Genomic DNA, 22,978 nt, shown 5'->3' with positions numbered 1-22,978 from the left:
CTCTACAGTTAAGTCAAAACTCAAATTTCCACCTTGATAGTATACCATTTCTAAACAAATATGAATAGTGTAGTTAATCATATAATATTAATATTGAACGCATGCAAAATAGGCCCTCGACTTTAGTGGAGTATGTAAGTCCATCACAGAAACGACATACCATCATCTGCATCGGTGACGTTAAACACAAGGACAGTGGATCCGAGAGGCAGGTTTTCCATTAAGGATGTGCTGTAGGAGCTCATGCTGAAGACAGGTGGATTGTCGTTGACATCAAGAATGTTGAAGTAAGCTCGGATGGTGGTAGACTGACCCCCACCATCCTCTGCACGGACCGTGAGGATGTAATACTGCTGCGTTTCATAGTCCAGTGCTCGGGTCAGGTTGAAGACACCAGTGACCAGATTCAGAAAGAACATGCCATCCCCATCATCCTCCTCCACCACATAGCTGATCTCTCCATTCACACCAGAGTCATCATCTGTTGCTAAAATAGCTGCCACCAGGGAACCTGCAGGAAAGAAAACCCAAGTCTAAATCAGTGGAACAAGGGGTATGGAATATTTCCAAATGTATAGACTGAGACCAAGAATGTGTTTTCACAGTCAAATATTTTAAGTAGAAGGTCACTCTAAAACAGAGAGCCCAGTATTCTGCTGACTTCTAGACTGACATGCCCTCCCCCACACTCAGGACCCACAGCCACAGTCAGGGAGCATGTCAGACACTCCATGAAGCTCAGGCTGCACTGCAAGTGTTAACGGAGAGGTCATCTTACTTCTGACAGTGTTTCACCCAATGCTACCAAGTGATACACTTATCAATAAAGCAATATATAATCACTGGAGCCAACAGCTAGTGTAGGGAACTGAGATTCCAAGCAATATTATAGATGTGTATCCTAGAGCTGGCAGTTATTGGTGCCAGTAGTCATTTGACATTTCTGTAATTAATACAGGGAGTAAAGGTGCTGAGAAATTCATTAAGGAGTGGACAGCTCATCTCAGGAAGTAAAGAGGAAACTGTCCTAGAGAGGGGTTATTTGAAAGTCACTTCTACCCAATTTTCTGTGTAGCTTAGGCTAGCCTAGAACTCACTCTGGACCAGGCTGGCCTCCAACTCAGAGGTAGGTCTGGCCCTGCCCCTGCCCCTGCCCCTGCCCCTGCCCCTGCCCCTGCCCCTGCCCCTGCCCCTGCCCCTGCCCCTGCCCCTGCCCCTGCCCCTGCCCCTGCCCCTGCCCCTGCCCCTGCCCCTGCCCCTGCCCCTGCCCCTGCCCCTGCCCCTGCTCCTGCTCCTGCCTCCCAAGTCCTGGGATTAATGACATGTGCCACCATATCTTGTTGCACTGTAGCGTTCTGCAGACAGCAATAAAATATGGCAGAGGCTGCCCTCTTGTCTTACCTCCTGCGTGATAGTATCACAGGAGTAATCTACCACAAGGAGCTTCACAGTTATCTTCTAAATCAATAGTTTGCCAATTCTAATGATTACTATTTCCATTTTACAGAAGGAAAAACGGATGCCTATAGGAAAGAGTTCTGTTCCCTGGCCACACAGCTGGTGAAGACTAGACTTGCTAACTAGAGCTTTTCACACACTTTTTTTGGTTTCACCCATTTTTGAAGTAGAAAAGGAGAGTGGGGCTGGCTGCCATGAAGGCTGTTGACTCAAGGCATGGGGACGCTCGGAAACAGTCATGCCTACAGTTACTAACCACAAGGTTACCTCTCCTCATCTGCTCTCATATATTAGTAATTTTCTCCGGGAATCGCATAAAAGATGTCATGCAAAATATTACAAAATGTGATGTATACATGATGAAGTAAACCTGTGGTAAACTCTCCTCGCCACTTAAAACAATCATAAGTGTCCATCATTACTATTAAAGGTTATCCCTGAAAAACACATCTCAGGATATGTCACCTACCAGGGGTTGTGTCTTCTGGGATGTCGAAAGAGTACACGGGCCTGGAGAATCTGGGGGTGTGGTCATTCACGTCACTGATGGTGATATTTATCCTCATGTCTGAGGACTGGAGGCCATCGTCTGCACGAACCAGCAATGAGTACTTGGACCTGTGCTCCCTGTCCAACCTCTTGGTGGCTATCAGGTCTCCAGACTCAGGGTCAATACGGAAGCTGTCATCAGCTCCACTAATGAGAGCATACGTGACCAGAGCGTTGGCACCCTGGGGGAAAAGACCAGGTAGGTGAACTGCTGGAACCAAGAACATTGCTTCTTGTTTTCAGTGAATGAGAATTTGAGAAAGGGAGGCAGTAGAACTTTAACTGCATGCAAACAGTGTACAATTTCAAGAAGTCACTGTATATAAACTCAACAAAGGAGGGAAGGATTCATGCCCTGGGAATTAAAAGTCAGGGATGAAATAGAAAATTCATCTGAGCTCATGTACTAGATGGTCCTACATGGCTACCAGACCCATACCATCCGCAGCAATCTACAGGGTCTCTTTCTAAATACTCATGACCATTTATTGAAATAGAAAATGACAGAGGGAATTGGAGAGGTGGCTCTGCAATTAAGCGCATGTGCTTCTCTCGCAGAGGACCCAGGTTCCAGTCCCAGCAGCCATATGGAGACACACAAATGCCTGTTAACTCCAGTTCTGGGTGATCTGAGGCCCTCGTCTGGCTTCCACATGGTGATGTGGTACATATAAGCTCACACATGTTCACACACATACACAAGAATCAAAATAAGCAAATAAACAGAAAAGAACACAATTTTAAAAGTCACGTAAAAACACAAAGAATCTAAATGAGAGACAACAATGTCAAAAAAGAAGAAAACTGAAGCATCACTCCCCCTGATTTCAAACTACACTTCAAAGCTACAGTAATAAAACTGTATTCCTTCATGTATCCATAACAGAGCAGAGTAGGAGACTCAGAACTGAGTCCACGTGAATAGTCAACTAATTCCTATACATTTGTAAATAAGCACTTCAGCCAAAGGTGTTGGAAAAACTGATTATTCATGTGTCAAAAATAAAAACAACAAAAAAAGGAGGAGGCATCTCACATGCTGCTCAAACATAGGTGAACTCCTAAACATGAGACCCAAAATTCTAAGTCTTCATCGAGACTCAGATGTCTCTCTTCCTGATAGTGTTGGTCTTGCTGATCAATTCACGGTCATGAAACACACAACACACAAACACACACACACACTGCAGGTGAGAAGACCACCACAAAGTGGTAAGTGAGGTGCCACCAAACTGAAGGACTTCTAGGCTATAAAGGGACCAGCAGTTGTGAGGGTAAACTCTACACGTGATAGGTTAATTCCCAAGATACCTAGAGAGCGAAAAATATATCCTGCCCTAATAAAAACTAAGGACCCATGCAGCCATCTCTCCAAAGAGGCTAGGAAAGGCAGCAGTTGTGTCAAAAGGGGTACAACATCACCAATTGCCATGGAGGTTCAAGCAAAATTACACACATGTCCTACATCAGACCTAACAGAGCAGTTACATTCCACAAACAGCAACAATCATCAAGAACTTCAAACTTCAGTGAAACTCAGAACCCTGCCCCCTATTGAGAGCAGTGGAAACAGTAGGAAGAATCTCAAAAGGCAAACAGTCAAAAAGCCTGAGAACCCATTCATCAGTTGTACTCCTGGTGTATGCAAAGGGACGGAAAGCATTTCAAAAAGAGATTGATAGTTTCCTGTTCAGCCTGGCACTGTTCACCACAGTCAATGTTAGGAGATGACATGCCAAGCAGAGCTGTCTCCAAGACTAAATTGGTTCATGCCCATGTTAAAAACTAGAGTGGTCCTTCAGGACTAAAGGATGTAGGAAAATGCTAGTTGGTCTTATCCTTCATTGTTTAAGGTAAGGACTTGGTGATGTGGTGGTCCACAAGTAAGTTCAATCTAGACAGAAGAGTTAGCCTTCTGTTAGTTAGTCTACGGCATCAAATGTCTTATCCCAGTCGCTGCCCTTGACTACAAGGTATAAGGATTGCTGGAGTTCTTGAATTGACAAACCTGTTTTGATTTAAACACAGCTCCTGGAAACAAATTTCCCTTTTCTCATTGTGACTATCCAGGAATTGGTTCATTAAAATATTCACAGAACTCTCACTAACATTAGCTAGCGGGCAGGAAATAAAGTGTTGTGTGGGAATGAAAAGCTGACTTGACTGGGTTACAGATCCGAAGCACCTGTATGTCTTTTCTATGAGATGTTTTGACGATTTTTATTATGTGTGTTTCCGTTTTCCTGCTTGGGCAGAGAACAGTTTCAGCAGCCTGAGAAAAGAACACCTTCATTCTAAATTTATGTTCAGCAGCCTCTATGAGCTTTTTATTCTGCATTCCCAATGCCAGTCTTAAAATTTAATAAAGAGGTTGCCTTGAAAACCCCCCATAACTTAATACAAGATGACTGGAGTTTGACACATTCTCCTTCTTTATCCACCTGTATCTAACGTATTCACTGTAATCTTATGGTTGAACAAAAACATCTGAAAAGCATTTTTTCACTGCTGCACTGCCCACATTCTGGAGTATTCTATTTAATAAAGAACTCTACTACTTTAATGGCACCTTACCCAAGGGCTACACTCTATTCTAGACTATCAAAATGATACAGATGAGGAAGCTAAGAGAATTTGAAGATACGGGAATATTCTTGAAACCATTATACAAATGATTCCATGCTTAGAATAAAGCCCCATCGACAAAATGACTCACCATAAAAATCAATATCTTTCACATGGGAGCCTTTCTCCTCCAAGTGAAGATAGATCGATCGAGCTCACACCACAATCTGTTCCCCTTCAGGATCAGCTGGTACTATTTACTCATGAACAGCCGAAATGTCCTGTCAAGAAGCCTGGCTATAATGGGGGTTTGTTTAACACCCTAGTCCTGTCAAATGAGGACAGGCCATTAAAGCCCCATCCCTGAGCTGCAGAGGCAGAGGCCCATGGGGCATTCCAGAGTAAATAACAGTAACATGCAACTGAGTTTTCCACCTGAGATGTCCTTTTCAACAATGGAATCTTTGAATGTTCAGGGCTGTCCTTAACACACAGGCTCGATGACTGGAGAATTGGACCTTCTGACACTCACCCCTTTCCTCAGTGCCCTGCAGTTTCTCTAGCACATGAATATTTCCCAGTTACACTAATTAAAGAAAAAGGGTAGAGACTGTAAAACAATAAGTTGATAGAATTTCCCAGCAACATCTACACCCTCTGCACTTTGAAGCTACTCATTTCTCCACAGTCAGTAACAGCAACGTCCTGTGTCACTGCAGAGTAAAGGGTACCTTGCATCTCAACCCTGTTCTGACAAAGCAGAGGAAGAAAGAAAAACACAGCAAGGACCTCAGAGAACAGGAAACAGTCAAATGAGCTGTTTCCACTCCAACTACGAGGTGTGGAGCTGAGCAAGCAAAGCCAGGAGACCAAGGGGTTATCAAAAAATAATTAACATGAACCCATCACAGCAACACAGGGGAAAAAGACACATCTGTGAATCACTGTAGGGAGCTTGTGTGCCCGCTCTGCTTCATACAGGGTCAAAGAAATGCCAGTACCTCACAGCAAGAGCTGAAATTCTCTGTACCGTGGGAACCTCCCGTTATTAAGAAAAGGGTTGTGGAAATAGGATAGAAGCCCTTTGGGATTCATCATTTAACAAAATAAAGAACAATCTTAAAGCAGGCTTCAGACTTCTGGTGGATTTACTAATTTAAACTCTCTGATCCACCCTGCTTTTCTAATGTGCTCTCACACTCATGCACGCACGTGCACATAAGTGTGTGTGTGTGTGTGTGTGTGTGTGTGTGTGTGTGTGTGTATGTAGGCACCCCAGTCTTCTCCCTAAGATTTTTCCTTTCCCCATCTTGACCTGCCGACAAAAGCCCCCCACCCATCCATTTCTGCTTTACCCTTGCACCTCCACCCTGCCTGATCCTGAATTGAATGCGTACACACTGGGCATCTTTTTGTCTTTGTACACTGGGATGTCTACATGACCATGCCTGCATGCCTTACTTAAGTATTAATTCTAGAAACTGACTCTCAACAAAAATAAAACAATAAGATAGATGAAAACCAATTTAGGTGTAAATACCTAGAAAGATAAAGAACCTCGAACTCTTCCTTGAATGTTATTGTGACTCCAAGTGTACCTCAGAGACTAGCATGAAGGCGGCTGGGCATGAGCCCTGTACACAGTGCATTCTCAGACATGGTACAGACTCAAAGACAAGCAGGCCATGCACACAGCACAGAACTCACACAGCAGCATGTGCTCTTAAAAGGAAGCAAATAATTAACAATGGATCTAACAGTCCCAAGAGGACAGTTCTTAGGAGAGTTGTATGCTGATTAAAACAATCAGATTTCCATATACAATTTATTTGTAATCCACTATAATTTGGGTTGAGAAATCCCACATTAATCATGTAATTCCACAGAGTCAACATCCATACCAATAAAATATTTATTAAAATGAACATAACTATTGCCTCGTTCTTCTAAAGTGATTAGAACAAAACATTCCAATCACATGAGTTTTATTTCTCTCTTCCTAAAATGCAATTACGACCATTCAGCTCTGATTATCCTACTCAATTGTATGATATTCATGTTGCTGTTATATTGAAATTGGACTTTGTAAGATTTCATAAATGGATACAGCTAAATATGTTGTATCAGCTTTAATAAAGTGAGATATTTGCTAAACTTCATCAGCTGTTATATATGATGCACAGGACAGGTGTGCACTCTCACAGCTGTTACTAATCACTGATCTTGGAATCAGTATTAATATTTCTCTAAACAAAATGAGATGGCAGGCACTAAAAAAAAAATACCAAGTGTTTTCTAGAAGAGAACTATAATTATCTAAAAATTTACATTCTCTTCAATTCCCTTTTACTAATTTTTGCAAAAATTAACAGACCAGGCTATTATATTTCTAAATTGGCTGTTAGGACTAGTCTGTTTTTTATTTATTTATTTATTATTCCTTTACCTTTTTAATATTGTATTTTTGAAACAGGGTCTAACTATGTAGTCCTGATGCCTGGCATTCACTGGGTATAGCTGACTGACCTCCAACTCACAGAGATCCACCTGCCTCTGCCACTACATTAAAGGCGAGCATTGCCCCATCCAGCCTGTTCTACCTATGTCAGTGCTTAGCAAGTGAATCTATGAACCATTTAATCATAGTTCAAAAAGTGTTTAATAAGTCAATCTATGAACCATTCAATCGTAGTTAAAAAAAAAAAAAATCAGATGTTCAGACACTCCTGGAGTTGAGAGGAAAAAGCCAATACCTACTAATTCAGTGTTAAATAAGTGAATCTATGAACCATTTAACCATAGTTTTAAAAAAAAAAATTCCTGGAGTTAAGTAGAGAAAGCCAGTTCTGTGGAGTTTAGCTAAGGGGAAATGGGAGAGTTTCCTTATGTTTGAGGAGGGTTTCCTCTCAATGGCAGGGCATTAATTAGACCCTTCACTGAGGAGAAAACAAGCAAAGAGATTTCATGTGGGGAAATGTAAATTAATTATATAACCTTCCATGTGATTTGTAGAATAACTACTGTAAGTCTTCACTTACAATAAAATATAGAGTGTGATAATTTATACTACGTCCAAATTTCACGTTCCCAATAGGAATGAAATTTGTTCATGGCAATAAATTGAAAAACTCACTAGTTACCTGCATGACAACCTGAAATAAATATTACAAAATTTTAATTTATATAAAAGTATATAATTATTAAAAATATAAATTTTAAGGTCACCTTAAATATTGTTAAATTTAAATTATTTGTTTCCAATCACAAATAAAATAAAAAATAGATACTTGGCTGCTATGACAGCGAAAACAAATGAGAAAAATGTAAGAAACAGACACAGTTTTGGTGCCTTTATCTTTAAAATATTATTTGGCCATGAGATCTAAAATGCAAAAGACAGACACCTGAATGACTGATCAGAAACCAGCCTCTGACTGACCTTCTCTGGTCCCATTCTTGAATTTTACTTGTGTTTGGGGTATGTATGGGCTTATAGAGGTACAGGTTGTAGGAATGTAGGTGGAGGTCAAGGGTCAACTTAGATGTTTCTCAGGAATTGTCCAACTTTAAAAATAACGTTTATTAATTTTTAATTCATGAGTGCAATGCCCATGCATGTCAAAGAGTCTGTTGGATCACCTGGAGCTCAAGTCACAGGCAGTTGTGAGCACCCCAAGGTGGGTGCTGGGAGCCAAATCCAGTTCCTCTACAAGAGCAGTCAGTGCTTTAGACTGATGAGGTCATCTGTGCAGTGAGATCTTGTTTTTTGAGGCAAGGTTTCTCACTGAGACCTGGGGCTCACCAAATAGGATAGATGGTCTGCACAGCCAGCCCCAGAGATCCACCTATCTCCGTTTCTCCAGGAGTAGGGTTACAAGCCAGCACTGCTTCACACAGCTTTTTTATGAGGGTAAAGACAGTTAAACTTGGATCTCTATGTTTGTGAGACATGCAGTTTACAGACTAAGTATATCACACTCTTGTATCACACTTCAAACATACTAATAGATGCTCTCAGAGAAAGAACACAGAATCTGTAACCTCACTGATCACTAGAGCTCCCATGCATCTGAAATTCTCTAAGTCATTGTGATCACTAAAGACATAAACTACCTCATCAGCATCCATGGCAGTGAGCTGCATAATCTTTGAGCCATCTCCAATGTTCTCCTCCACGGTGAGATCCAGGGTGTCTGTTGGAAACACCGGTGGGTTGTCATTGATATCTTGAAGTGTTATTTCTACCTATAAAGCAAAAGAAAATAAAACAATACATAAGGCCTCAATCGGAAATGGAGACCAGGAGTCCATGGAACTTTCCTTCCCTAAAGGAATAAAAAAGTATCCCCAAAGCAATGTTTCTTGAAAGAAGGGTATCAAATATTCATAGGAACACTTAAGACCAAGCAAGTAGCATCTGATTTGTTGATGGCAAATGGTATTAAATGGTCACAGTGAAATTCAGACTGAAAACGGCCCCATGAGAGTTGTCATTGCAACCCCTAGGGAATGTCTCCCAAGACTAGAAGTCAGCCGTCTTTCAACCATGGTGCCATCTGACACCATGGATTTTGTCTAAAATGCTTGCACGGTAGCAGCTAATGTCTGGGAAATGAAGACATCCATGCATTAGTTTAAGAAATACTTGGAATTTCTCCATGTACCATCACCTCTCAAATGCCAGGGTAGGGCACAAAAACTACATACTTATCCGTCTTGACTCCCATTTACAGTAGCAAGCATAGACCAACCTTCCTTTCAGACCCCATGGTCCATGGATCACAAGTATCAACTGCTTTGTTTGAGAGGTCTTAGCTAGAGTTAGTCTCCCTACATAAGTAAAGTTTTCAGAAGAAAAGATGTATGAAGTTTAAACAGCAGCTTCACCCTGTGTCTCTGTTCTGAGTTGGGTAAGAGAGGCAGAGGTCCTGAGACAATGCCAGACATCTACTAGTGTAACAAAAGCTTCCTGAGAGAAGGTTACAGCTTGAGTTGAGAAGGACAGCCAGCTAGCAAGGGCATTTTTCTCACAAAAGGGGTGTTCTGTGGGATGCCAGTGTTCATACCTCTACTGTGAAGACCCTATGAGATCCAGGGATTAAGATGAGGAATGGGAAGACAGGGGGCCAGCCAGAGAGTACAGAGCTCCTCAAGGGACACAGGAAAGAGGAAGAGAAACTTGGGTGGATACAACGTCACTCTCTGATCAAATATATTAGGAAAATACAGGCAAATTAGATTAATAAGTAGATGAGCAATCGACAAATGAAGAAAATATATAAAATGAATACTTAATAATTGCTCCAAGCCTCTCTCCATCTTAATGGAAGAGATTTGCTCACCAACAAATGACCCAACCCCATCTGGGCAAAGGCAAGGGAAGCCCACAACTTGTCTGTCCACTAGCAATGGTTCTCTTCATCCTCCCTCTGAGCAGAGGTCCATGGCAGCTTTATCTGCACTTGGAAGAGACAGCCCAACCCAGGATCGGAGCAGATTTCCAAATGTGGTGGGTTTACAAACAAATTAGACTCTGCCCTTCTCCTGACTGAACCTGGATATTTTTATTCTTTTAGCCTCAGTCCCCCATCTCAAAATCATGGGTCTGTGTAGGAAACTTTGAGAGACATATACACATTCATGAACATCCTCATGTGGCTAAAAACTTTGGGTGTTGATCCATACTTGGTACCTTGTTTGAGACACAGTCTCGTGTTCATCACCGTATTCTCCAGATCTGCTAGCTCACCCAGACAGTATCCTTCCTCCTCCTCCCATCTTGGGGTATGGAATCTAGGATTACAAATGTGCTGCAGTATCCCAATTTATATGACTTCCAGGGATTCGAACTTGGCTCCCCACACTCGAACTTTAAAAACTTTTTAAACTAGAGCTGTACCCACTGAGGCATCTCCTCAAACTCCCAGAAGAATTACAGCACAGGTAGTGGCCAGCAGCAGACCTCACCTCCAGAGCTGGCTCGAGGTTTGTCTTTTAAATGAACATGGAATACAAGAAAGTATCTTTCAACATGCACCCTCTTCATTCAGGAATCTAATGAAAACTATGGCTTCATCTTTAAAAAATGACCAGGTTTATACTGAAGGAGGTCTTTAAAATTATAGTATTAATTATGCTTTCACGTTGTCTTCGCTAAACTTTCGATGTTTGGTTCCTGTTTTATATACTATTTCAAAACAAATCATCCCACATCTTCATCCAAACAGGATAGAAACCGTTGACATAGGAAACTTGCCACTGAGCCAGGCACAGTCCTCTCTGTGCTGAGAGAAATGACTGCCCAAATATGAAAAGACAGCTCAAGGAATTCCTCAGGGTGAGGAGACAGATTTCTCTGCCCCAAGATGTCAACAGTTGGTTTCCAGGCAAGGGGGATATCAGTGCTTCACTTTGCATGTATGTCTATAAGCACATTTCACCCTTTCCCTTAAAGGAAGAGTGTTCAGTCCTCTTTCCTTCTGTGTTGTTGTGGCTAACACAGGCTCAGCACTGGTAGACTCCAAAAGCTGAATGACAAATGTTGGCATGAGTGAGCATACCACAAGCAACACAGACCAGATTCCAGAAGAGGATAATTTGTGTATGTGTGACAATGTATTTATAGCTTGGATATATTTTTCAAATATCACTCACTGTGTTTGTTGGTTACGCACAGGTTTTCATAGTAACACTGCTCTGTATGGCTTGCAGCTGACATGAACTGCACTCTGGGTTGATACTAAGCTTGGGAATTTCACAACTTCACACCTGGCTTCTGTGAAGGCTCACACACACACACACATACACACACAGGCATGCACACACACAAACACATACACATGCATGCAAGCACACACACAAGCGTGCATACTGGCATGCAACACACATGCAAACACATGTGGACACACACTTATCCTAAAACCATGTGTGGCATTGTGTTAGGTTAGTTCATTTACTATAGCTATGAAAATAGAGAAGGCACCAGTCAGAGTGGAGGAAGAACATGTAGCCTGTTGAAAGTTTTTGCCTCCTATCAGCCTCTGAAAAGAAATTCTCAATATGTGGGAAAGATGTTTTGTATTGTTTGTAAGACTGTAGGTTGCTTAGCACACTGAAAGTTCAGAGTTCCGTTCATTTGCAAGATGTATGAATATTTAAGAAATCTGAAAGAGCATCATGTTCGGTTCCTTTATTTCACAGGCAGTGTGAGCCAAGGCATTGAATTGTCAAGTGCTTTATCTAAGAAAAACAATGCTCCGCCACAGGCCCAGGGCCCATTGAATTTTCTTCAGCCAAGTGCAGAGTCTGGAATGCTGAGCAGGCTCAACCATGCGCCTGAAGCCACTAGCCTCTGCCCTTGGTGTTAAAGCAGAGACCTGCTGTGAGAAATATGTCCTAATTCAAAGCAGCGTGAAAGTTATTTTTGAGGAAGTTAACATATACAAGCTATATTGAAAGGCATTGTGTTAAGGGAAAAGAGAGAAGAAGTGAAAAAGAAAGAAAAGAAAGAATAATAAAATGAAAGAAAGAAGGAAGGGGGGGAGATTTTATCTACAGTTTTTCCATTTTTAAGAATTTCACCTGTGACTTGTGGGAAGATGTTGATAGGTCTGTCTTTGCACTATACCAAGCTCAATTGCTCATTCAGTGGGAAGCTTGGGGTGTGTATTACAAATGATGCCATGGTGTAGATACAAGTATAATTGATTGCTTTAAAAATCAGATATGTTTTCTTCCTAAATGGTGAGTTCCTTTTAAGCACTTCAGAAACTACTAACAGTGAAATAGTTGGAGAGACAGAAAGAGCACAAACTATAAAATAGCAACCCACACCATGTCAGGGCATGTCACACCATGTGTGACTGAGCGGCAAACAAGATATAACATCCCATTTTATCTTTGTGGAACTGGCACTTTAGTCAGATCCCATATGAGTTATTAGATAACTGGATTTATATAAATTATGAAAAGCATTGCATCAAAAATGAATATTAAGAGTTCACATGCATTGCCTCTATGGATATTGAAGGATTACATCAAGATTATGCAAAAGTACATTTCTTAAGGATTTTTTTTAATTGTGTATGTGTATATATGTATGTTTATATAAGTGTGTGTATTTGTATGTGTTTGTGTATGCATGTTTGTGTATGCATGTTTGTGTGTGTGTGTGTGTGTATGTGTGTGTTTGTGTGTGCTCACTCACATAGGTATCATATCTATTGAGCTAGGAATGGAGTTATAGGCAGGTATGAGCTACTCAGCACAGGTTCTGGGAGTTGAAATCAGGCCCCTCTGAATTAGTAGTATATGCCTTTGACCTCTGAGCTATCTCCCCAGCCCCAAAGGTGCAACTTTTAATGAATTGTTTTTTCTAAAATCTCTTTCAATAATAGAAGGTTATAGGTCAGAATTCTCTCCATATATCCACAGGCTGCTGAAGTTGTCATAGACTGAGCAATGCTTACTCTAGAAGCCTGGGGTCAGGGATTTCCTGGCAGGCTGCTGCTTCTAGATTTGGGAACATTTGTAACAAAGACTTTATTGACATATTTGAGGTAAGAAACTCAAGTCTAAATACCACATTCACTTTTGTTTCTTATGTACCTTCTACACACAGCTGAAGGTAATTTGACGACATATTTTCTGTTTGCCTATGTCATGACTGCTTCCCAGGGGCGATTGCAGAATTTTCCACTTGTGGCAATATGCCCATGCTTAAAACACTGTGTATTTCAAAGTACTTTAGATCATCGGAGTCGAGACGCTCAGCCTGTCACTGAGACTCTCCAGTTCCCCAGACCGTTAGCAACACTCAAAGCAGTGACTTCTAGATTCAGAGATTTGGAAAGTACAAATCTGTCTTGTTCATATTTACAGCCCTCCTGTGCCTAACAGAATCTTTCTTTTAGGGACAGGTCATTTAAAGCCACCCTGTTTTTATATGTTTTATATGTTTTCAATGATGACCTGCTACTGAGACATGAGGAACATACTGATTGAAGCTGTTCTCCTACAGAGGTAGCCAGAAAGAACCAGCCCCCATCCTGTCGCTCTCCTAGCCCCTTTGCATCCCACTGACCATCAGGCATCTTCTTGGTGCTACTAAAGATGCTGTGATAAGATATTGACACCATGCTCATAATCAAGACTCAAACAGTAGCAGAGCTTGAGATAAACATGACTTGTCCGGAATGGGTTCCATCTGAGAGAGCATGTGAGACTCTCAGTAGGGACCAGCACCATGGCAGAGGCTGCCAAGCTGCACAGTACAGGGCTATTCCAGCGAGCATGGCCCAGAGTAGGCCATCACGCTGACCCTCCAGGGACACTTTGCTAAATGGTACCTCAGTCACAGGCATGTAGACTGGGTGCACACCACTGAAAATCACCAAGAAAAACATTCTAATCTTACTAAGAACAATTTCATCACAGTGAAGTAGATGCTGAAAAACGCCCACCTCCTCTTCTGTATGGAGGTCCCACCCCTTCTTCATTATGGAGAGACCACCCCCTCTTCCTTATGGAAGTCCAATTGAAACCTACCTCAGGAGCTGTTCAACCCTCATCTAATCACTCACTTCCTCTGGCCCTGAAAAGAGGAAAGCGCCACCTTTCCTGCTTGACCTGAGGTGTCATGTGGATTTTACATTTCCTAAAATGCCTGGACGGAGCTGTACAGAAGGCCCACGATTGATGGGACGTGGAAGCTGACAGTCTACCCAGGAAACCAGAGAGCAGTCGTTATTACACAGACAGCAGGGTGACTCATTAGAATCACCACTCTGGCTACACAATCAAATTTAGATTTAAATGTGTTAATGTCTACCCTGACTAGAACCAGACACGACGTGATTTATTTCATTTCACGGGATCGGCTCATTGATTATGCCCTGTGAGTCTCTGGGAGCAAATCTTTGTCTATTAAACTTATATGAAAGCCTACACCGGCTGTAATAACCCCCCAAGTGCTAGTTCAGTATCAGGCAGAACACTGGTACTCTGCTTTGGTTTTGCTTTGCCTTTTGATTGTAGATGAACTAACCGGGAGCTTTGTCAGTAGAACACATGACTGACTCCAGGTTAACATCTCAAATAGAAACTTAAACTTATCGTAAGTATAACAAACACCCAACCCCTGTTCCACGCTGTACTGTTTGGCTCTGGCCTCTGCGAATTTTCATTTCTTAAAAGGAAAAACGACGCTGCTGTAAAGGATGGTGCCAGGATCCACCCGACTGCTTTCAGTTTGTTCCTCGGGCCTTTCCCTATTTGGGGCGACCACTTGGGAATTCTGTTGTCATGAGTCTGGGTAAAGCTTACCCTGTGTTCTGAGCAGTTGGTTTATCATGCTGCAGGGCCAACTTCCATTACAGTTTGGGAGTGACTCACATTTTAGTTATGAGAAGGTCTTAACAAGGAACAGCTTACATTTAAATGCCCAAATGTCAGGACCACAGCGTTTGGACTATGGAGGCACACAGGGTCATGATCAGCCTATGAGCAATACGTTCAGGCATTTATTTATTTATCACATAGAACCGACCCAATTCCAGAGGCCGTGGTTCTAAGAGTGTATGTCTCCTCTTGAAGATGGTCTAGAACTAAGAACTGGGAATGCTGGTAGTGGAAATCAGACTTTGGAGGAAAGACTTCGCATCACACACTGTTAGAGTCTGGCAGGAGCTTGTGTGTGAGGTGTCAGGAAAGCCAAGGGGGGCTGAAAATTATGTTCTGCCTCAGCTAACATCACACTAGTGAAAACTGAAATCTGTATGTGCCTTCTGTGCATGCCTAGTGCTCAAGGAGGCCAGAAGAGGGTGTTGGATCCCCTGGTACAGGAGTTACAAACAGTTAGAAGCTGTTATGTGGCTGTTAGAAACTTAATCCAGGTCCTCTGTAAGAGCAATGAATGCTCATAAACGCTGAGCTCCCTATCCAGCTAGAGGCTGTCTCCTTCCCCACTTTAGAATTAAAAGAAAGCCAGGTGTGGCTGTTTAGAGCCATAAGTCCTGCATTTGGGAGGCCTAGGTGAGTGGCTGTCCAGAAAGTCAATCTTAGCCTAAGCTAGAGAGCAAGACTCGTCTTTAACTGATTAGCTGAAAGAAAAGCCTGGGCGATTGGGTAAGTGGCTCAGTCACTAAAGGCCTTCGCATAAAGATGAAAAGGTCTTCTCACAAGGACTTCAATTTCCAGGACCTATGTGAATATCATGGACTTGGAGGTGGCACTTGTAACTTCAGCTGTGGAAAGGTAGAGACAGCTGGCTGCCTGGGACTCCCTGCCTAGTCCCCCTAGTCCCAGCAAGAGACCGTGTCTCAAGAAATTTTTTTAAATTAGAAAATAGTGAACCACTTCTGAGACACAGCACCCAAGATTGTTCTCTGACATCCACATTTATTAGCAGGTATACTTGCACACACACACACACACACACACACACACACACGTACTACCTGTACATGCACACCTGCATACACATTTGCACATAGCCCAACACACATATATGCAAATATGAATGAAAATGGCATAAGACTTTTAATAGAAAATGAATAGCTAACCATTATATCAGGTATACATTATTTTACAAGAAATAATTTAGAAAAAGTAAAATTTAAAAGGGATAAGGCTTGATAAAAATTAATTTAGTCATAAGCTATTTTGGGGTATACTAAGTTACTAAGCATTTCAGCATTTGAAACTTTGTGCAATTTAAATGAAATCACAGGCATATGTAGGCACCTGTGCATCATTCCATACAAAGATGGGTTGCTCGAGTCCAGTGACTACTGAGCATTAGGGGAAAAGGAAGCGTGTGCATTTTCAATTCTTTAGTTTTGCTTTTAAAACAAATTGAAAAATCACATAAAAATCTTCAAGGCACAGCTTGTTACCCATATACTCTACATGGATGTGACCATGCCCAATTAAATTTCTTAAACCAAAGCCATTATGTTAATCTCTCGCCACTAAACTCTCCCAGCAGTCAGCAGCATCTGTTCTTGGAATTTTGATGCATTTCTCATAGGCAAGAAATACTTGTGAGTAGCAGGCAGGCTTGGAGGGGAGCCAGCAATGACTAGGGTGGCCGGGGGTGCAGGCACAAAGCAGTTAAGTCCGTTCTGGAGGCAGCGCGCTTGCCATACCTCACTAAGTGTGTGGTGACAAACTAGAAGCTGGAGCCCTGGTACTCTCAGGGTTGCTCAAGTCAGAACCAAATAAGGAATTCTTCTAAAGCTGCCATATGTACCCACGTCAACTTTGCCTGAAACCGACACTGCCGAATTCTACATTTGCCCTGATTCCTGCACATGCCCTAAAGTATGTGCAGACTAGAAGATGGAATTAAAAGATGTGTGGCTTTCATGTGGAACTTGAGGACATTTTTATGTTCCTACAAGCCAAGCACCCTGCAAAAGCATCCCAGAGTGCTCTTTTCGGTAGATGTTGATTGGAATAAGGGAGACACATTGCAAAGGGAAATTTTATAAAAACTAAACAAATGAAAAAGTACTGTGGAGATTAGGGAGCCCACTTTTTCCCTTGCTTAGTGGGCTTTAGATATCATGATGCAGAGTCAGCATCTCCTCAGAGCAGTGAAAAATCTGGAAGGCAGACCATAAAGGGAAGAGTTTGCTTTGCAAGCATGAGAACTGGATGTCCAGCCCCAAAGGCAGTATAAAAGAAAGCCAGGCATCCTGGTGCTTGCTGGTTATGCTAGAGCTTTGAAGCAGAGACAGAAGGAACGTTCCAGCTTGCTGACCAGCTAGGCTAGCCTTCATGGTTAAACCAGCCAGAGAGGGACTACCCAGCCAAAAGGTAAAAGGTGGATGGTATCTGAGGAACAACACCCAAGACTGAACACTAGCACACACACACACACACACACACACACACACACACGTACACATACTCTGGCATGCACACAAACACATGCGCAGAGCTACACACCCATATATATATATATATATATACACATATACATAAACACACACATACACATGCACACAGTTACACACATATGCACACATACATATACACACATATACACATATGCAGGCACACAACTATATACACACTATACACACATGTATATATGCACACAGCTATATACCCATATGCACACACATGCACACATACACTTGTACACAACTACACACATGTGCACGCTCTTGAAAACTGTAAATGTTAGGCATGTGTTAAAAGCAGAGGTTGTGGTGAGGATTGATTGATTGATTGATTGATTGGTTGATTAATTGAGCCTAGTTCTTCATCCCTCCTCATAAGTATCTGTGTGTCCCTCCCACTGACATTGTTAGTTCTCCCAGTGCCTCATGACTAGTTCATCTATGATGCTCGATTGGAATGGTAGGATAGTCACAAATGGAGAAACTTGAAATGTCCTAGAACCACATGGCTCTGTCAGCCTCTAGTACCAGGAAAAGGATGGTGTATTTTTAGTGGAGGTGTCAGAGATGAGAAATCTGTAGTCCAAACCAGAGTTTCCTGCCTGAATCTTAGCCTAGAACAGCCCCACCTGCAGCTACTCAGAGAGGCAGGAGGAAGTGCATTCCAGTCAGCTTCTGAGGTACAGGGGCTCTTCAATAAGAAACAATACTGACAGGGAAGGGAGCAGGTGCATTGGGAACAGGCAGGCTTCCATTCCTGAATTTCCTCCAGAAATTTAATGTTCTAAGTAATGGTTGCTTAGACACAAATAAAAGGAAAAAGCCAGTGTCTGCTGGCCTGAAGTGTGCCTGGTACTTGAGATATGCTGTATTGCCCTGAGTTTATGAATAAGCCATACTGCTGCATGTAACTTGACAGTTCACTCCCCCATGAACCTATCTGTTATGGAGACTCGGTATGGCTGCAGAGGATGGAAAGGCGGCCAGAGGTTCTGGGATAGCAGAGTAAGCCTTATTGATGTTTACCATAATAACAACTAAAATGTCAATTTCTACAGAGACGAGTGGTGAGTCAAAGGTATGAAAGCGTATGCTGGAAATGACAGCCACTTCAACAAATTCTGGTGGGAAACTGAGCATCCACATGTAGAGAAATGAAAATAAATTCTCCACCTCCCACCTTAGACAGAAACTAACTCCCAGTGGATCGAAAGCCCTGATGTAAGACCTAAACCTTTAGTTCAGCTACAGCATCCCACCCATAATGCCTCAAAGAAAAATAATGAAATACCATGGAATAAACCTAACCAAGGGAGTGAAAGGCCTCTATAGTGAAAAAGACAAAAAAAACTATAAAACACTGAACAAGAAAATCGAAGAAGACTGAGGGATCTCTCATGCTCAAGGATTAGAAAAACTCAAAATCCTGAAAGGTTCTATCACACCAAAAAGAGTCTACAGATTCCATGCAATCCCGACCAAATTTCTAGTGACATTCTTCACAAAAATAGAAAAAAAATCTCTAAAACTTATATGGAAACACAAGAGACACCAGATAAGGAAAGCAGTCATGAGCAAGAGGGACAGTGCTGGTCTGGTTCAGTCACATCTGATCATGAGTTACATTGTAGAGTCATCATAATAAACACAGCATGCTGCTGGCACAAAAGACTCACTAACAATGGAAAAGAATAGAGGGGTAGGATACAAGTCCACACATCTACATTTGCCTAGTACTTTTAATATATGACCAAAAAAAAAAATACACAATGGAAAAAGACAGAATCTTTGACAAATGCTTGGAATCCTGACTAGCTACTCGTAGAATTAAACTAAATCTTTTTCTCTCACTCTGCTTGAAAACCAAGTCCAAACGGATCAAATCCTCTGAATAAGTCCTGAGAAGCTGAAATTGCCTGAAGGAGAAGTAGGGAGTGAATTAAAAGTACAGGCAATATGTAAGGAGATTCTGAATAGGATTCCACCAACTCAAGCATACAAGTAATGATCAACAAGGGGGACGTCATACAAGTAAATAGTTTTGTACAACAAATGAAAGTGTAAACCAATTATAGACACAGCCTACAGAATAAGGAGACAAACAACACAATTTTGAATACTGGGCCATAATACCGAACAGATAGTTATCAAAGTTATCAAAGGAAGAAATTCTAGTGGCTAGAGGAAATGCTAATTGAAATTTCCCCCAAGAGTCCATCTAACCCCTGCAGAATGGTTAGCATCAAGGAGACAAAGGACAGTAAATGTGGTGCAGGATGTGGGCAAAGTGGTCTGCTTATCCAACACTGGTAGGACTGTAAATTGATGCAGCCAGGATGGAGGTCAGTGTGGAGGTCTTCCACAAATCCAGAGGTAGATCTTCCATGTGAGTCAGCTATTCCACTCTTAGACATATATCCAAAGGACTATAGATATCCTCCTTACACTTTCCTGTTCACAGTGGCTCTATTAACAAGAGTCCAGAAATGGAAATAGCCTATATGTCCATCAATTTATGGATAATAAAGATATGTTACATACACACAATGGAATTGTATTCAGCTGTAAGGAGGTGTGCTGTTCACCAATGCACACATCCTTAAGCTTGATGCTCTTACAAAGGCACAGAGAGAAAATGAGGCTCCATCTGAATGCCCTGAGAGCTAGATGGCTGCACATGACTTGACTCCGTAAGGCAGATCAGATGCTTATCAGCAATATATAAACTGACATTGATAAGGCACTGGTGGTAATTTCTTAAGTCCTTGGTACCCTGTCCACCACTGAGACTTCAGTGCTGCTGGAAGTCCAACATCCTATACCTACATTAAAAACTAAAAGCATCCTGTGAACATCAGCCTGTTAAGAGCCCAAACTGCTTTTGGCTTTGTTCTCCTTTTTGCTTTGCAGTTGTTCATCTGACTCTGGGCCACATCTGGGGTACTCTTTCTTGCACAGCCCACTAGGCTATGTAACACCTCCCAGCTTACGGATTGCTCTTCAGTTCCAGCACCCAGCAGCACCATATGACCAGTGCGAATAATCCTGCATGGTTTCGGTGCTGGACAGTGGGGTATTTTTTGTTTTGTTTTCTTTTGTTTTGTTTTCTTTTGTTTTTACCAATTAACAAAGAATCACTTTGTTGTAATGCAGGCAAACAACTGCAGTTAGAACAGCAATTCTGGAGCTACGGTAAAGCTTCAGTTGGGGTTTTACACTGTCGCTGTCAGTTACACTATAATCTATTTCCTCTAAGATCAGGAACCTAATAAGGATGCCTACTCTCTCCTCTCTTATTCAATAAAGGGCTCAGAGTCTCAGCTATATCAGATAGACAAGTGAAAGACACAAATAATAAACTTGGGAAAGGAAGAGCCAACCTAACCCTATCTACACATGCCCTGATTCTATAATTAAAAGGACCTATACCTATAATTTTACTATAGTAAGCACTTAATAGTACCACAGAATGCAAATCAATATNTATATATATATATATATATATATATATATATATATGCCTTCACTTATACCAACTGTGTATCCCTAGAGCAAGAAATTAAGAATATCCCACTCATAACTTAAAAAAATGTTAAATATATTTGGATTTGGCTAAAGGGAGACTCAACAATGAAGATTTTAGTGTACTTAAACCATAAGTTGGAGAAGGTTGCAAACAAAGGAAAGACTGTCTGTGCTCTGAATACTCAGAATGAGTGTTATGAGAATGACCTTCCTACCAGGCCCAATGTGAAGGTTTAATGGACAGTTGATTTATGTGACCATCTTTCTTTGAAGTCCCCCAGTCTCCTTATATTAATGTAGTAGGAGGAGGCATGGGAGCATCTAGAATGGGGTAATATAGATAAGTGTTTAATAGTAAGTAAAGGCAATGGTGAGATGAAGGACCATTTCATCTCAGCCATACAGAATAGAGAACAACATCACACAAGGTTTGCTCCACTGATCACAGAACGCTTACTATCATGACTCTAAACCTAGTATGGGCCTGTCACCTTGAACCTGCATTGTTTTAGTGTCACATATCTCAAATCGAGAGCCCCTCAACAGCAAAAGAAGATAGGACCCGGAGTGTCCATTCTGGCTAACAAGGTATGTTGTATATATGAGGTTAATATAACACATATCACTCAACTTTAAGGAGACGCCAAATAGACCTTGCAGGGATATATGCACAAAACACACTAACCAAGTGGCATGGCCCAGGGACTAAGCACCTATAACACAGTGCCCCTTGTGCCTGTCACCAGAATAGTCCAACTCCGGAAACACAGCTCATCACAGGGGGTGACTGTCCAGTGAGTGTAAGGCCTTGGTGTCAGAAGCCGAAATCACACAGACAGTGCATAATAATGACAACTACAGAAGGTCCTGACATGCCACTAAACAATACATTTAAAATTGGTTAAAACAGGAAGTGTAGGTTGTATGTATTTTATCAAAAATTTTAAAAAGTATCATGCAACTATCTACCATGTATGTTGAAGAGTAAATCAATTAATGAATGAATGAGTGAATGAATGAGATCGACATGAAAATGGCTGCAGAAAAGTTGGGAGTTTTTGTTCACTCTTGGTCATGGCTGGCTGAAGTTGTTCCATAACACTTAGACAACTGTCTTCAAACAATTCTAAACAGTAAACACTGTAGTGACCCTTCCCAGCAACCCCAGCTGGGTATTGGAGGCCAGAAGGTTCCAGATCATCCTTAGGTACATAGCAACTTTGAGGCCAGTCTAGGACACATGAGACACAGGTGCAACCCAAAGAAAAGATTTGACAGTTAAGTTGGGGTTAGGCACTGCTGGTTAACCTAGAATCTCATCTCACTTGTGCCTCCCCACCACAATACATGTGTACCAAGTGTATGATATGTGCTCAAGTTTAGTGGAAAATCAAAGTGTGGTCTAGGTTTGTCTAACACAAAGAGACATACTCATCAAACGTTAAAAAAAAAAAAAATCTAGCTAAAGCTGCACAAAATACCTCTTCCTTGGCGCAGACATTTGCAAAGAAATTGAAGGCCGAACAGTGCCAAGCACAATATTTCCCTCTGTCATCTTGCCAAAATGAAATCTGACCACCTCAGTCTAAAGGATGAACAAGACACAAATAAATGAGCCTTTAAAACCACTCCAGTAATATCTGGGGCCAGGAAAGCATGGAGGATATGATTACCTTAAAAACTATAGTTTCCAGAAATTCTCCTAAGAATTCCTCAGCAGGCATTTGGCTAGGATACAACCTTTCCTTAAAAAAAAAGAAGAGAAAATGCTTTGGATATCTTCCTATCTTGACATTCTCGACAGATGTGAGGCCTTGCCAAAAGTCAAGTGAGCGTACGGTATATTTTTATCATACTTTCAACATTCTTAATTTGCACCCAGTTTTGACTTTTGAAATCAAGAAAGTCTCAGATTTAACCTCAATAGAAAGAGTTAATTTTCATCCAAGGATGTGTGTGTGTGTGTGTGTGTG

The 22,978-nt window shown here is 41.6% G+C and overlaps 1 protein-coding gene across 1 annotated transcript in view; it reads right to left on the bottom strand.

The window, feature by feature from the left end:
* Fat4 (FAT atypical cadherin 4) overlaps positions 1–22,978 on the bottom strand; it is a 126,686-nt gene that overhangs the window by 62,371 nt on the left and 41,337 nt on the right. The window contains exons 2-4 of the mRNA XM_021158479.1: positions 8,686–8,817; positions 1,928–2,189; positions 161–511 (exon numbers count right to left, since the gene is read on the bottom strand). Of these exons, the coding sequence (XP_021014138.1) occupies positions 161–511; positions 1,928–2,189; positions 8,686–8,817 (745 nt within the window). The remainder of the gene's footprint in view (positions 1–160; positions 512–1,927; positions 2,190–8,685; positions 8,818–22,978) is intronic.

Source organism: Mus caroli, chromosome 3 (assembly GCF_900094665.2).
Source record: "Mus caroli chromosome 3, CAROLI_EIJ_v1.1, whole genome shotgun sequence".
NCBI classification, from domain to species: Eukaryota; Metazoa; Chordata; class Mammalia; order Rodentia; family Muridae; genus Mus; species Mus caroli.
Note: the sequence above shows the minus strand (reverse complement) of the source record. Positions and strands in the feature narration are given on the sequence as shown.